This window comes from Rhinopithecus roxellana, chromosome 17 (genome assembly GCF_007565055.1).
Source record: "Rhinopithecus roxellana isolate Shanxi Qingling chromosome 17, ASM756505v1, whole genome shotgun sequence".
Taxonomy (NCBI): domain Eukaryota; kingdom Metazoa; phylum Chordata; class Mammalia; order Primates; family Cercopithecidae; genus Rhinopithecus; species Rhinopithecus roxellana.
In genome coordinates this window covers 110,370,111-110,382,432 of record NC_044565.1, presented here as the reverse complement: position 1 = coordinate 110,382,432, position 12,322 = coordinate 110,370,111, and the positions used below count along the sequence as shown (strand labels likewise).

At 43.2% G+C, this 12,322-nt stretch overlaps 1 protein-coding gene across 1 annotated transcript; it reads right to left on the bottom strand.

The window, feature by feature from the left end:
* Window positions 1–4,222: 4,222 nt before the first annotated feature.
* On the bottom strand, window positions 4,223–12,318 carry LOC104661478 (cytochrome c oxidase assembly factor 5). Its single transcript, XM_010362120.2, has 3 exons — window positions 12,100–12,318; window positions 9,724–9,807; window positions 4,223–5,586 (listed from the first exon to the last, which is right to left on the bottom strand). Exons 1-3 carry the CDS (start codon window positions 12,196–12,198, stop codon window positions 5,545–5,547), a joined length of 225 nt encoding a protein of 74 aa, XP_010360422.1. The 5' UTR covers window positions 12,199–12,318; the 3' UTR covers window positions 4,223–5,544.
* Between the last annotated feature and the right edge of the window lie 4 nt (window positions 12,319–12,322).

The window sequence follows — 12,322 nt, the reverse complement described above, 5'->3', positions numbered from 1 at the left end:
TCACTCTCAAATTTGCCGTCGCCCACCACCTGCCAGTAATGGCGTGGTGTTCTCCTGGGTTCTGTCCATAACTTTCTTACTTAAGATGCTCTTCCTGAAAAATCTTACACATTCCTGTTGAGCAAATGGTCACTTATATGCTAGTGACGCCTAAACTTCTAGGTCCATCCCAGACTCTTCCCTCAAGGTCCAGATTACCTATACTTCCAAGCACTGTGCCTGTCACTTTGCCTGTGTCACAGTCATCTCAAACACAGCGTGCTCATGCCCCTCCTCCTCCACGCTGGCTGAGTCTCCCTCTCATAGATGACCTTGGGGTCATTTTCTCCTCCACATCCCATCAGCCACTGAGACCTGTATCTCTTGAGAACCATCCCATAATTTCCATCCATGCACCCCCAGGCCTGGTCTATATCCCCTTGGATCCGGACCTCTCCTGAGCATCCTCACCCCTCCTGTAAGGCTGGTCTTAGGTCTGCCTTCTTCTATGGTGATTTCTCCCCACAAATCAAGTTGGCCCTTTCAGAAAAAGTTCCTCTCCTTCAGTGTTGACTATGACGACTGTATCATGCATATGCTGTCCACTGTCAGTCCCCTCTGTATTCACAAGAGCAAGTGTAATGCCTGCTGTGAAGGAGCTAAAGTTTGTTGAATAAACAGATGAACAGATGGTGGTTTTGTGGTGGTCAACTGAAATCTCTCCTATTTCAGCACTGGACCACACTGTTTTTCTCTCTATGTAATCAGTTACGCTAAACGCATCCTAAGGAACCAAATTCAGGTCAAAGGAGAAGGCAAATGGCAGAGTGTGGTAAAGGGGCTAGTGAGAGGGTCTCTAAAAAAGGCTAAAATTACGGGGGGGTTCAGGCAATTCTTGATCTGGATGGCCAGTTACATGAGAGATTACTTTGTTCTTAACGTACGAACATCCTATTCACTTTTCGGTATACTGGTTATGTTTAACAGTAAAAATTAAATGTTAAAAACCCACCATTGTTGAACAATCTCCAAAGGAAATTAAGGAAACAGTTCTATGTACAGTAGCATCACAAAGAAAATTCTCAGGAATAAACAACCAAGGAGACAAAAGTCTTGTATATTGGAAACTACAAAATTTTGCTGCAAAGAAATTAAGGACGCCAATAAATGGAAAGACATCTTGTGCACATGGATTGAAAGACCTAATATTGTTAAGACGACAGTACTATCAAAAGTGAGCTACAGATTCAATGTACCCCCCTCATCAAATTCCCAACTGATTTTTTTTTGTGTGTGGAAATAGAAAAATCCATCCTAAGATTTACATCGAATCTCAAGGAACCCCAAGTAGCCAAAACAATCCTGAAAAAAAACAAAGCTGGAGGTCGCATACTTCTTGATTTCAAAGCTTATTATTACAGAGCTACAGTAATCAAAATAATGTGGCACTGAGCTTATTATTACAGAGCTACAGTAATCAAAATAATGTGGCACTGGCGTAAATATGTACAGACAGAAGTGCAGAATAGAATAGCATGCCCAGAAATAAACCCTGGCATATATGGTCAAATGATTTTCCACAGGATGCCAAGACCATTCGATGGGGAAAGAACATCTTTTCAACAAATGGTGTTGGGAAAACCTTAGGCAAAAAAATGAAGCTGGACATTCACACCATATACAAAAGTTAATTCAAAATAGATCAAAGACATAATTTAAAAGCTAAAACTCTTAACTCCTAGAAGAAAACACGGGAGCAGCTTCATTGGAGTCGGCGGTGACTTGGGTATGACACGAAAAGCACAGGCAACAAAAGTAAAAATAAACTAGACTACACCAAAATGCAAAACCCCTGTGCATTAAAAAAAAAAAAAAAAGAAAAAAGGCAGCCTACAGAATGGGAGAAAATATTTGCAAATCATGCATCTGATAAGAGGTTAACATCTAGAATATACAAGGAACTTCAACTCAACAACAAAAGAGCAAACAACCTATTTTTTTTAATACCCATCTACCACCTTAACCCCTTTAAGGGACTGAAAATGATTTAACCCATTTGAATGATTTAACCCATTCAAAATGACTTGAGACATCTCTCCAAAGAGATATACAAATGGCCAAGAAGTACATGAAATTATGTTCACCAATCATTAGAGAGATGCAAATTAAAACCACATTGAGATACTTCACACCTATTAGGATGGCCACTGTTTAAAATAAAATTAATAACCAGAAAATAACAAGTATAGGCAAGAATGTGGAAAAGTTGAAATCCTTGTGTGCTGTTACTGTAGACTACTACGGCTGCTGTGGAAAATAGTACGGCTGATCCTGAAAAAATTAAAAATAGAATATGTGCTCCAGCAATTCCACTTGTGGGTATATACCCACAAGAACTGAAAGCAGGGTCTCAGATATCTTGTACACCCATATTCACAGCAGCATTATTCACAGTTACCCAAAGGCACAAGCAACCGAAGTGTCCACTGACAGATGAGTAAACAAAATGTGCTATATACGTACAATGGAATATTATTTGGCCTTAAAAAGGAAGGAAATTTTGATACGTACTACAACATGGATGAACCTTGAGGACATAATACTAAGTGAAATATGCCAGTCAAAGACAAATGTGGTATGAGTGAGTCCACACGAGGCACTTACTGTAGTAAAGTTCATAGAGACATAAAGTAGAATGGTGACTGTCAGGTAGAGAGGTGGAGGGGTGGTGGGGTGAAGGGGAGTTGTGGAGATTGGTTGCATAATTGTGAATGCACTCAACTGTTGAACTGTACACTTAAAAATGGTTAAGATAGTAAATTTCATATGTATTTTACCACATTTAAAATTTAAAAAATATATTGCAAATAAAGGCCTGAAAAATTATTTTTAAAATGAATCACAGACTTACACGTAAGAGGTAAAACTGTAAAACTCTTAAATGAAGATAAAAGAATAAATTTCCATCAGCTTAGATTGGGCAATGGTTTCTTAGATACACCAAAAGAAAAAAATAAATTGTCATTCACCAAAATTAGAAATTATACTTCAAAGGATACCATCAAGAAAGTGAAGAGACAAACCACAAATTGGGAGAATCTGTGAATCACTTATCTTTAGGCGACTTGTATCTACAACATACAAAAAACTGTTACAACAATAAACTGAACTGAGAACTGGACTAAGGACTTGAATAGACGTTTCTCCAAAGACATACAAATGGCCAATAAGCGCATGAAAACATGCTCAAACAGCATTAGCCATTAGAGAAATGAAAGTCAAAATCTCAAGTGGATAGCACTTCATACCCAGTAGAATGGCTATAATCAAACATGAATTATAACTGCTGGTGATGTGGAGAAATTGGAACCCTCAAAGATGGCTGGTAGAAATGTAAAATGCTACAGCTTCTGTGAAAAATTGTGGCAGTTCACCAGATGTTAAAGTTGGGCCAGAAACAGTGGCCCACGCCTATAATCCCAGCACTTTGGGAGGCCACGGTGGGAGGATCACCTGAGCCAAGTTTGAGACCAGCCTGGGCAACATGGGGAGACCCTGTCTCCACAAAAATACAAAAAAAGTAGCCGGGCATGATAGTGCGTGACTGTGGTCCCAGCTACTCAGGAGGCTGAGTTAGGAGGAGCCTGGGTGAGGCTGCAGTGAGCTGCAATCATGCCACTGCATTCTGGGCAACGGCAGAGACCCTATCTCAAGAAAAAAAAAAAAAAAGTTGGAATTATATGACCCTGTAATTCTGCTCTTACGGAAACATATGCTCATGCAAAATTTGTTCACCATTGTTCATAGCATTAGTCGTAATAGCCCAAAGTGGAAACAGACCAAAGTGTGCCAACTGATGAATGGATACATAAAATGTGATACATCTATACTGTGGAGTATTATTCAAAAATAAAAGGTAATGAAGTACAGATAGATTCTACATGGGGATGAGCCTTGAAAACATTATGGTAAGTGAAGCCAGTCACAAAAGGCTACATATTATATAAAAAGTGTATTAGCGGCTTTTAGAGGCTGAGGGGGAAGGGAAGTGACTGCTAATGGGTACAGGTTGCTCTTTGTAGTGATGCAAATGTTCTGGAATTCGTGGTGATGGTAGCGCTGTAGATACAATATAAAAACCACTGAATTGATAAGTTTCGGGGTGAATCTGATGGTACGTGTATTTCTCCAAACAAAGCTCAATAAAGCTGTTAATAAAGATGAGAGGGCTTTATAATATACATTTTATTAATAACGTATTACTTAAATATGTATACAGTGAAAAAAATCGTGACTGTCCCTTTCCCAGTGAAAAGCAGTACACTCAACAGACCTTTGTGATATTCTGCAACAACGGCCCATGCTGGGGTGGAATTCTCACTTTTTAGTAGAACCTTTACAAACTCAAGTGAGCTGTACAACACCCTGATTGCTTTAACTCCAGTCAGCCATGGAGGTATAAAGACGCTAGGGTTGTTTGCGATTCTTCAATGCCAAAAGTAAAGTTGGAAACTTGGATTCCTGTTTGACTCTACTGTATTAAGTGATCAGAATAAAATCACTGTAAGGCTAATCTTCAACCACTTCGTGGTTTTCATTCTTGCTTTCTAGAGTGAACATCTGTTGTTTCCACTTGCTTTAAACCCCTTTCCTTTTGGGATTCGGCCCACTGCTCATCCATGTGATTCTGACAGGAGTTAGCAGTGACAGCGCAGACAGCCCAGGCCTGGCCAAGATCACAGGCCCCCATCCCCTTTTCCATAGGGACTGGTCCAGTGCAAGGGCAGGTGATCCTGGGAAGACCAGAGTCCTTTTATAGGATTTGATTTGTGAACCCTGAAAAAGGAAGTTCTCTCTCTCCCTTTTGAATCATGGATCATAAGGATGTGGGCTTGGAGCTCACCCTGGCCCATTATGCAGAGAGGGCCAGCCTGAAAATGAAACCAGGAAACAAAAGCAGTCCGAAGATGATGGTAAAGAGCCTGGGCACCACAATCTGGGGCCAAGCACCAGCTACGCCTGTGGATTCTGTTGAGGTGCTGAGGTTATTACTTAAGTGAATCAAAGCACACATGAAGTATTTCTTCTCTAAGGAATCAAACACAATTTATTTTAGAACTAGACAGGAGAAGACTGAACTAAAGAAAAACTTTTCATCCTAAACTTTCCCAACAGACATCTTCTGGATGGGCTCCATGTTATCAACTGTGTCAGTCACATCAGTGGCCTGTACAAATTGTGTCATTCGATTGAGGAGTCAAGTTTGCTAATAACAGTCTTTCCATTCTCTGTGCTTTAGAACAATTCTCAAAACACATTTATTATGCTGCCAACCCATAACTGTTCAATTAGGTTTTTCTTCTAAAAATAACTTGGATCAAGAGAATCATTTACTTTATACATATTGAAAAACAGAACTCATCCATTTTCTTCAGTGTTCCGTGGAGGGGAAATCTGCTCCAACCAAACAGATACAGTAAAAAGTATGTTTCCTGTTTCGGCTTATTTGTGTTAATGACCAGAGAAAATATCTGTTTTCTTCCATCCTGGCTTCAACATAATGTATCAATATCCTTTTCTTCCTCTGAATCTTGCTCTGTTATCCAACTGAAAATAAATATACAATTAAATCAAATTTGGTACAATATAATTAATTAAACACCCCTTACTTTGGTAAGGGTATCACTGCATGAGAGAAATAAACCAGTTATTAGCAAAATCAAAAAGGCAATGACATCAGAACTACCAAGAAAAACCACAGTAATGAAGATGGCACTGACAGGGTGCAGTGGCTCACGCCTGTAATCCCAGCACTTTGGGAGGCTGAGGTGGGCAGATCACAAGGTAAGGGGTTTGAGACCAGCCTGGCCAACATGTGAAACCCCATCTCTACTAAAAAATACAAAAATTAGCTGGGCATGGTGGCCTAAGCCTGTAATCCCAGCTACTCGGGAGGCCGAGGTAGGGGAATTGCTTGAACCTGGGAGGTGGAGGTTGCAGTGAGCCGAGATCATGCCACTGCACTCCAGCCTGGGCGACAGAGTAAGACTCTGTCTCAAAAATAAATAAATAATAAAGATGGCATTAAAAATAAAAGTTCCGCGTCAGGGCAATCAATAAAGATTTTCTTCACAAGCAGAATCCAAATTACATTTAACTTTTTATTTGGGCTATACTCAGTATACATCCTTCTTCTAAAAAACGTAACTTTCTAAGTTTAGGTTAATATTAAAATATATTTGAAATCTTTAAAGTGCAACTGATGAGCCCTGAAAAATGTTAAGTAACATTTTGGAATTAAAAATCCTTCAGGTGAATTACCACCTCACAAAATGGCAGCACGTTCTTTGAAGCCTCACAGTGCAGTTATTTCTTTAGGGTGGTAGAGCAGAGGGTTCTAAAGTCAGTTTATAAGGCAAACTTGCATGGTCAATGGCACTCCCCAAAAATTCTATATTGGGGGTCCCTAACCTCTAGGCCATAGAGCTGTACCAGTCCATGGCCTGGTAGGAAGCAGGTAGCACAGGAGGAGGTCAGCAGCAGAAGAGGGAGTGTTAGGGCCTGAGCTCCACCTCCCTTCATATCAGGGGCATTACATTCGGATCAGCAGCATGAGAGTCTCAGGAGCGTGAACCCTACTGTGAACCGCACATGCAAGGGATCTAGGTTGTACGCTCCTTATGAGAATCTAATGCCTGATGATCTGAAGTGGAACAGTTTCATCCCAAAACCATCCCCTGCCCCCTTCCCCATCCGTGGAAAAATTATCTTCTTCCATGTAACTGGTCCCTGGTGCCAAAAGGTTGCGGACCACTGTTCTATAGGAAGGAAGTATTTTGGAGACAGACCCTGCCAATTAGTCCAACAAAGCCAGTGTGGACAGACAGCCATTTATTCATTGAGCACTAGGTAAAGCAGCTAAAGCCACACTTAAAAAAAAATTTTTTTTTTTTGAGACGGAGTCTGGCTTTGTCGCCCAGGCTGGAGTGCAGTGGCCGGATCTCAGCTCACTGCAAGCTCCGCCTCCCGGGCACGCCATTCTCCTGCCTCAGCCTCCCGAGTAGCTGGGACTACAGGCGCCCGCCACCTCGCCCGGCTAGTTTTTTGTATTTTTTTTTTAGTAGAGACCGGGTTTCACCGTGTTAGCCAGGATAGTCTCGATCTCCTGACCTCGTGATCCGCCTGTCTTGGCCTTCCAAAGTGCTGGGATTACAGGCTTGAGCCACCGTGCCCAGACGTGTAAAAAAAAAAATTTAAACACAGGAATCATAACCAGGATGGTGAGCTAGCTGCTTGCTCATACTATGAGAGAACAGCAGATTCAACCTTCCCATCTCGCCTTCAAATAAGATGCACACTCACTGTAACAGCATACAGAATTACCCACACAAATTGTTATATTTCTGTTTTTTTTGCCAAGCGTATACGTATAACAAGTTGCATTAAGAGCGATATGACTCTGCTCATTTTGGAAGACTAACAGTAAAACATGGTCTTGGAGAAAGATTATAAAAAGGTCCCTAAGCTGGCGTAATGGCTCACACCTGTAATCCCAGCACTCTGGGAGGCCGAGGTAGGTGGATCAGGAATTTGAGACCGACCTGGCCAACATGGCGAAACCCCATCTCTACTAAATATGTAAAAATTAGCTAGGCGTGGTGGCACATCATGCCTGTACTCCCAGCTACTCAGGAGGCTGAGGCATGAGAATCACTTGAACCCAGGACGTGGAGGTTGCAGCGAGCCAAGATCGCACCACCACTCCAGCCTGGGTGACAGAGCGAGACTCCGTCTCTTAAAAAAAAAAAAAGCGGGGGGCCCTAACGTGTTCTTTTCTAACGTTCTTTTCAGTGTCAAAGTGTATGTGAAACTGCCTTGTGTTGATATTTAGAAACGGTAAGAACATTTTACTTTTTATGCTCGATTGTTAAAAATTTCTGCATAAGGTAGATAAATTGTAAAAATAAAAAAAAATCTGACTTCTTCGTTCTTTGGAGATGGAAGACTGAGCTTTAGGTAGAGAATTTTTTTTTTTTTTTTTTTTTTTTGGAGACAGAGTCTCGCTCTGTCGCCCAGGCTGGAGTGCAGTGGCCGGATCTCAGCTCACTGCAAGCTCCGCCTCCCGGGTTTACGCCATTCTCCTGCCTCCGCCTCCCGAGTAGCTGGGACTACAGGCGCCTGCCACCTCGCCCGGCTAGTTTTTTGTATTTTTGTTGTTTTTTTGTTTTTTTTCGAGACGGAGTCTCGCTCTGTCACCCAGGCTGGAGTGCAGTGGCCAGATCTCAGCTCACTGCAAGCTCCGCCTCCCGGGTTCACGCCATTCTCCTGTCTCAGCCTCCCGAGTAGCTGGGACTACAGGCGCCGCCACCTCGCCCGGCTAGTTTTTTGTATTTTTAGTAGAGACGGGGTTTCACCGTGTTAGCCAGGATGGTCTCGATCTCCTGACCTCGTGATCCGCCCGCCTCGGCCTCCCAAAGTACTGGGATTACAGGCTTGAGCCACCGTGCCCGGCCTAGGTAGAGAATTTCAGAGAGTCTACATGCTTTGAAATTCTTGACAAAGTTAAAGGCTTGCATTTTACATGGGTAACAATCTGTGTGAGAGAAGGCAAGAAAATCCTTCTCTATTCACACCAAATGACAAGAAAAGATGTCACTTAAGAAAGGAAACAGAGCATGGCCAAATGTAATCTAACTTTATACCCTCCCTGGATCTGATTAGCTGGCAAACATGCTCAAGTTCTTTGTTTACAACCACTTGCAGGTCGTAAGTATCAGCACCCTCCATTGCTTTTGTTAACAAAAAGGAAGGGATTTGCAGTGTAGTTCCTAAGCAAACAAAAGCATGCTCAAGGCCAGGCACGGTGGCTCACTCCTATAATCCTAGCACTTTGGGAAGCCGAGGCAGGCAGATCACCTGAGGTCAGGAGTTCAAGACCAGCCTGGCCAACATGGTGAAATCCCATCTCTACTAAAAAAAAAAATACAAAAATTGGCAGGCGCCTGTAATCCCAGCTACTCAGGAGGCTGAGGCAGGAGAATCTCTTGAACCCAGGAGGCAGAGGTTGCAGTGATCCGAGATTGCGCCACTGTGCTCCAGCCTGGGCAACAGAGTGCGACTCTGTCTCAAAAAAAAAAAAAAAAGCATCCTCAAGTCCAAGTGCTTTCCCCCTTTAATGGGATGATCTTATTTCTGGTTTTGTACTTTTCTCCAAGAAAAGGGTCTCAGTTTCCATTCCAAAGATCTCCGTAGATCTTCCAAATCAAGGAAAGTTAGAAAGAACCCCAGCGATTTGTAATATCTTTTTAGGCCCTATTTCTACAATCTATCCCTCCAAAATTCAAACACAGATACGGGCATTTTCTCTTAGTCACATAAGGCACAAGGGTATACAGCTTAGAGCTCCACGAGAGGTTTGTGTACACTTGCCAACTGAGCTGAACTCGAGAGTGGCCAACATGAACTTTTACCCATATATACCTGCCGAGACTTCATTCTCACCCTTTCAGAAATGCATGAAGTTCAGCAGCTGTGGCTAGCACGGTGACAGAAGAACATAGAAATGAGCTGTGGGTTTTCATGAATGCTACCTAACATTAACTCACTGGAGTAAGAACTATTATCTACATCCTTTTTTCCAAACCATATCACTGCAACTTATCTATAACTATTAAGTCATTCATATATTTAACCTCCATATAGCTAATTTTTAGCATAAGCCTTTAAAAATCTTTAACCACTTACCATTGATCTTCTACACTCAAAAAATGCATATTTTAAAGCGCTGCAGTGTCCTTCCTTCAAACACTGCCGAGGGGATTTTCCTTCCTATGACAGACACATAAAACAATATAAACACCTTGGAAATTTTTTCACAAAGTACAAAATAATTGTCCTGAAAATAGTCCTTTTTTAAAGTGTTAAAAGAGGAAAACAGTTATGTAAGAAATAGTTCTTGACCATCCTGGCTAACACGGTGAAACCCTGTCTCTACTAAAAAATACAAAAAACTAGCCGGGCGAGGTGGCGGGCGCCTGTAGTCCCAGCTACTCGGGAGGCTGAGGCAGGAGAATGGCGTAAACCCGGGAGGCGGAGCTTGCAGTGAGCTGAGATCCAGCCACTGCACTCCAGCCTGGGCGACAGAGCGAGACTCCGTCTCAAAAAAAAAAAAAAAAAAAAGAAATAGTTAATCCATTTGGGCTGTTGGTGCCTAAAGAATGAAAAAAATTGTAACTTGGGAACTTTAAGGACACTGTTGAATTCTTGAAAACACTGGTTTCCATGGGACACTTTTCCTTAAATTGTTTATATTAATATCTAGAAAGGGATACTTTCATTTCCTTATGGGTGAAATGTGTGAACTGGGTACCCTAAAATCAGAATATTTTTAGTGTCAGTACGCTTTCTACACTGCAGAGGCCATGTCCCACTCATCAGTATTTGTTCCCTGAACTGGAGCCTGGCACTCCATACATGTTTGCTGTATCAACAGCTGCAGAAAGCCAGCTTGGAATTCTCGGCGCTGCTGCTATTGTCCTCCGCTTGGACTTTCTTTCCTCAGTCCTACTCGGTGTACTTTCTTCCCTGGACTAATCAACATGGCCTTCCATGTTGAACGTCTAGATAAAATCCAGTCTCCTCACTCTTTCACACCTGGCTGCAACCTTCCCCTCAGGCTTCTGTCGCATTCCCAGTTCCTCTGGGCCCTTCCACGTCTCCCTGCCTCTGCACTTGCTGTTCTTTCAGATCTTCCCCACAACCGCAACAGTTCCCACTCCTTTACTTGATAAACTGCTACTCAACTTTTAAGACTCAGCTCAAATGTCACCTCAGAAGATTCCAAATTCTGAAGCAAAATCAGATGCTCTCCATTGGGCTAAGGCATTTTTTTCCTCAAGATCTAGTCATTAAACACATGTTTAATAAATGCTTACAGTCTTATGGCAGGAATTTAGACTCTTAGACATCTATTTCTCCCATGACACCAAGCTTACATGGGTAGTGACTGCAACTGATTCATCTTCGTTATCACCAGTGTCAGGCACCATGCCTGCCACTTAAGAGGCAATTTACCAGGAGCTGGCTGAACGGCAGCACCAGTGAATAAGAGGCAGAGGGGACACAGCCCCGGACAGGGGAGCCTGAAAACAGCGGTGCCTCAGTTTCCTCATTTATATAAGGAAGTTGGGCGAGATAATCTCTTAAATTTATAATAACTCAAGTTTTACTAGATCTTGGGAGGTGAGAATGGCCGACTGCTAAAATCAGTGAACCAAACATAAGCTGTGACTCGACAGAAACACTAATACGGACGGCCCTGTAGTGGATGTCCATTTGGGGGTAATCTTTTCTCTGAAATAACAGCAACTTTCTGGAACTACATCCCCCAATGCAAAGATGATTGCACACAATTGAATGCCCTCTCGTCGGGCCTCTGTAATTGGAAAAGGCACCTGTGGTTTATTTGAGCTCTAAAACCAGAACCCAGGTCCACTATGAACCTCACTACATGCCTCAGTGCATTCCGAGAGGGTGCTGAGGAGACCTGTGTCTGTAATAGGGGAGTGAAGTAAGAGCGTAGGGGAAGCAAGATACGAAATCGTGAAAAATCGTGAGTTGCTTTATTTTTACAACTTAACAACCAACAATGCAGAGAACTGTAACTCAGAAACAAATTCACATCAACACAAGGCAAACTGAGCACATGCAGTCACAACTGAACGGGCAGGGGACACGACTGGCCAGGGCAGCGTACCAGGTTTACCCAACTCTCTGAAATCATTAATTCTACAGATTATCATTTCTAGGCAGGCAAGAAACCTGGCTTATTCTCCTTTATGTCTCCAGAACCCGGCAGAGTGCTAGCATGCAAGGCACGCTTCGTGAACTGAAATGGGTTAATCTTTGCAAAAAACCGACAGGGTGGGTTTATCGTTATCTCCGCTTTAATCCCACAGGGAACTAGCTCAGCGGATCTGCGCACGTTCAGTGAACCCGAGCTGTGACCTACGCCCGAGATGGTTAACTCCAACCGCCGCCGCGGGCGACCCGCTGCCCTCCGCCGAGCCGGGCCTCCCCCGGGCAGGCGTCGTCACCACCGGGAGCGCCCGGCCGCGCTACCTGGACCACACAGTCCGACTGCAGCAGACACTCGCCCAGATCCTCCTTCAGGCCCGCGCACGCGCCGCCCTCCGGCTTGTCCTCGTAATACTTGGGCATGACGGCGCTTCCCGTCCGCTGCGGACTCTACTTTCTTCCACTGCAACGGTTACGACCGGATCGGGAGCGAGCGAGAACCCAGTCTCAGCGGGCCGGAAGGCAGCGGCAATAACTTCCGGCGGGC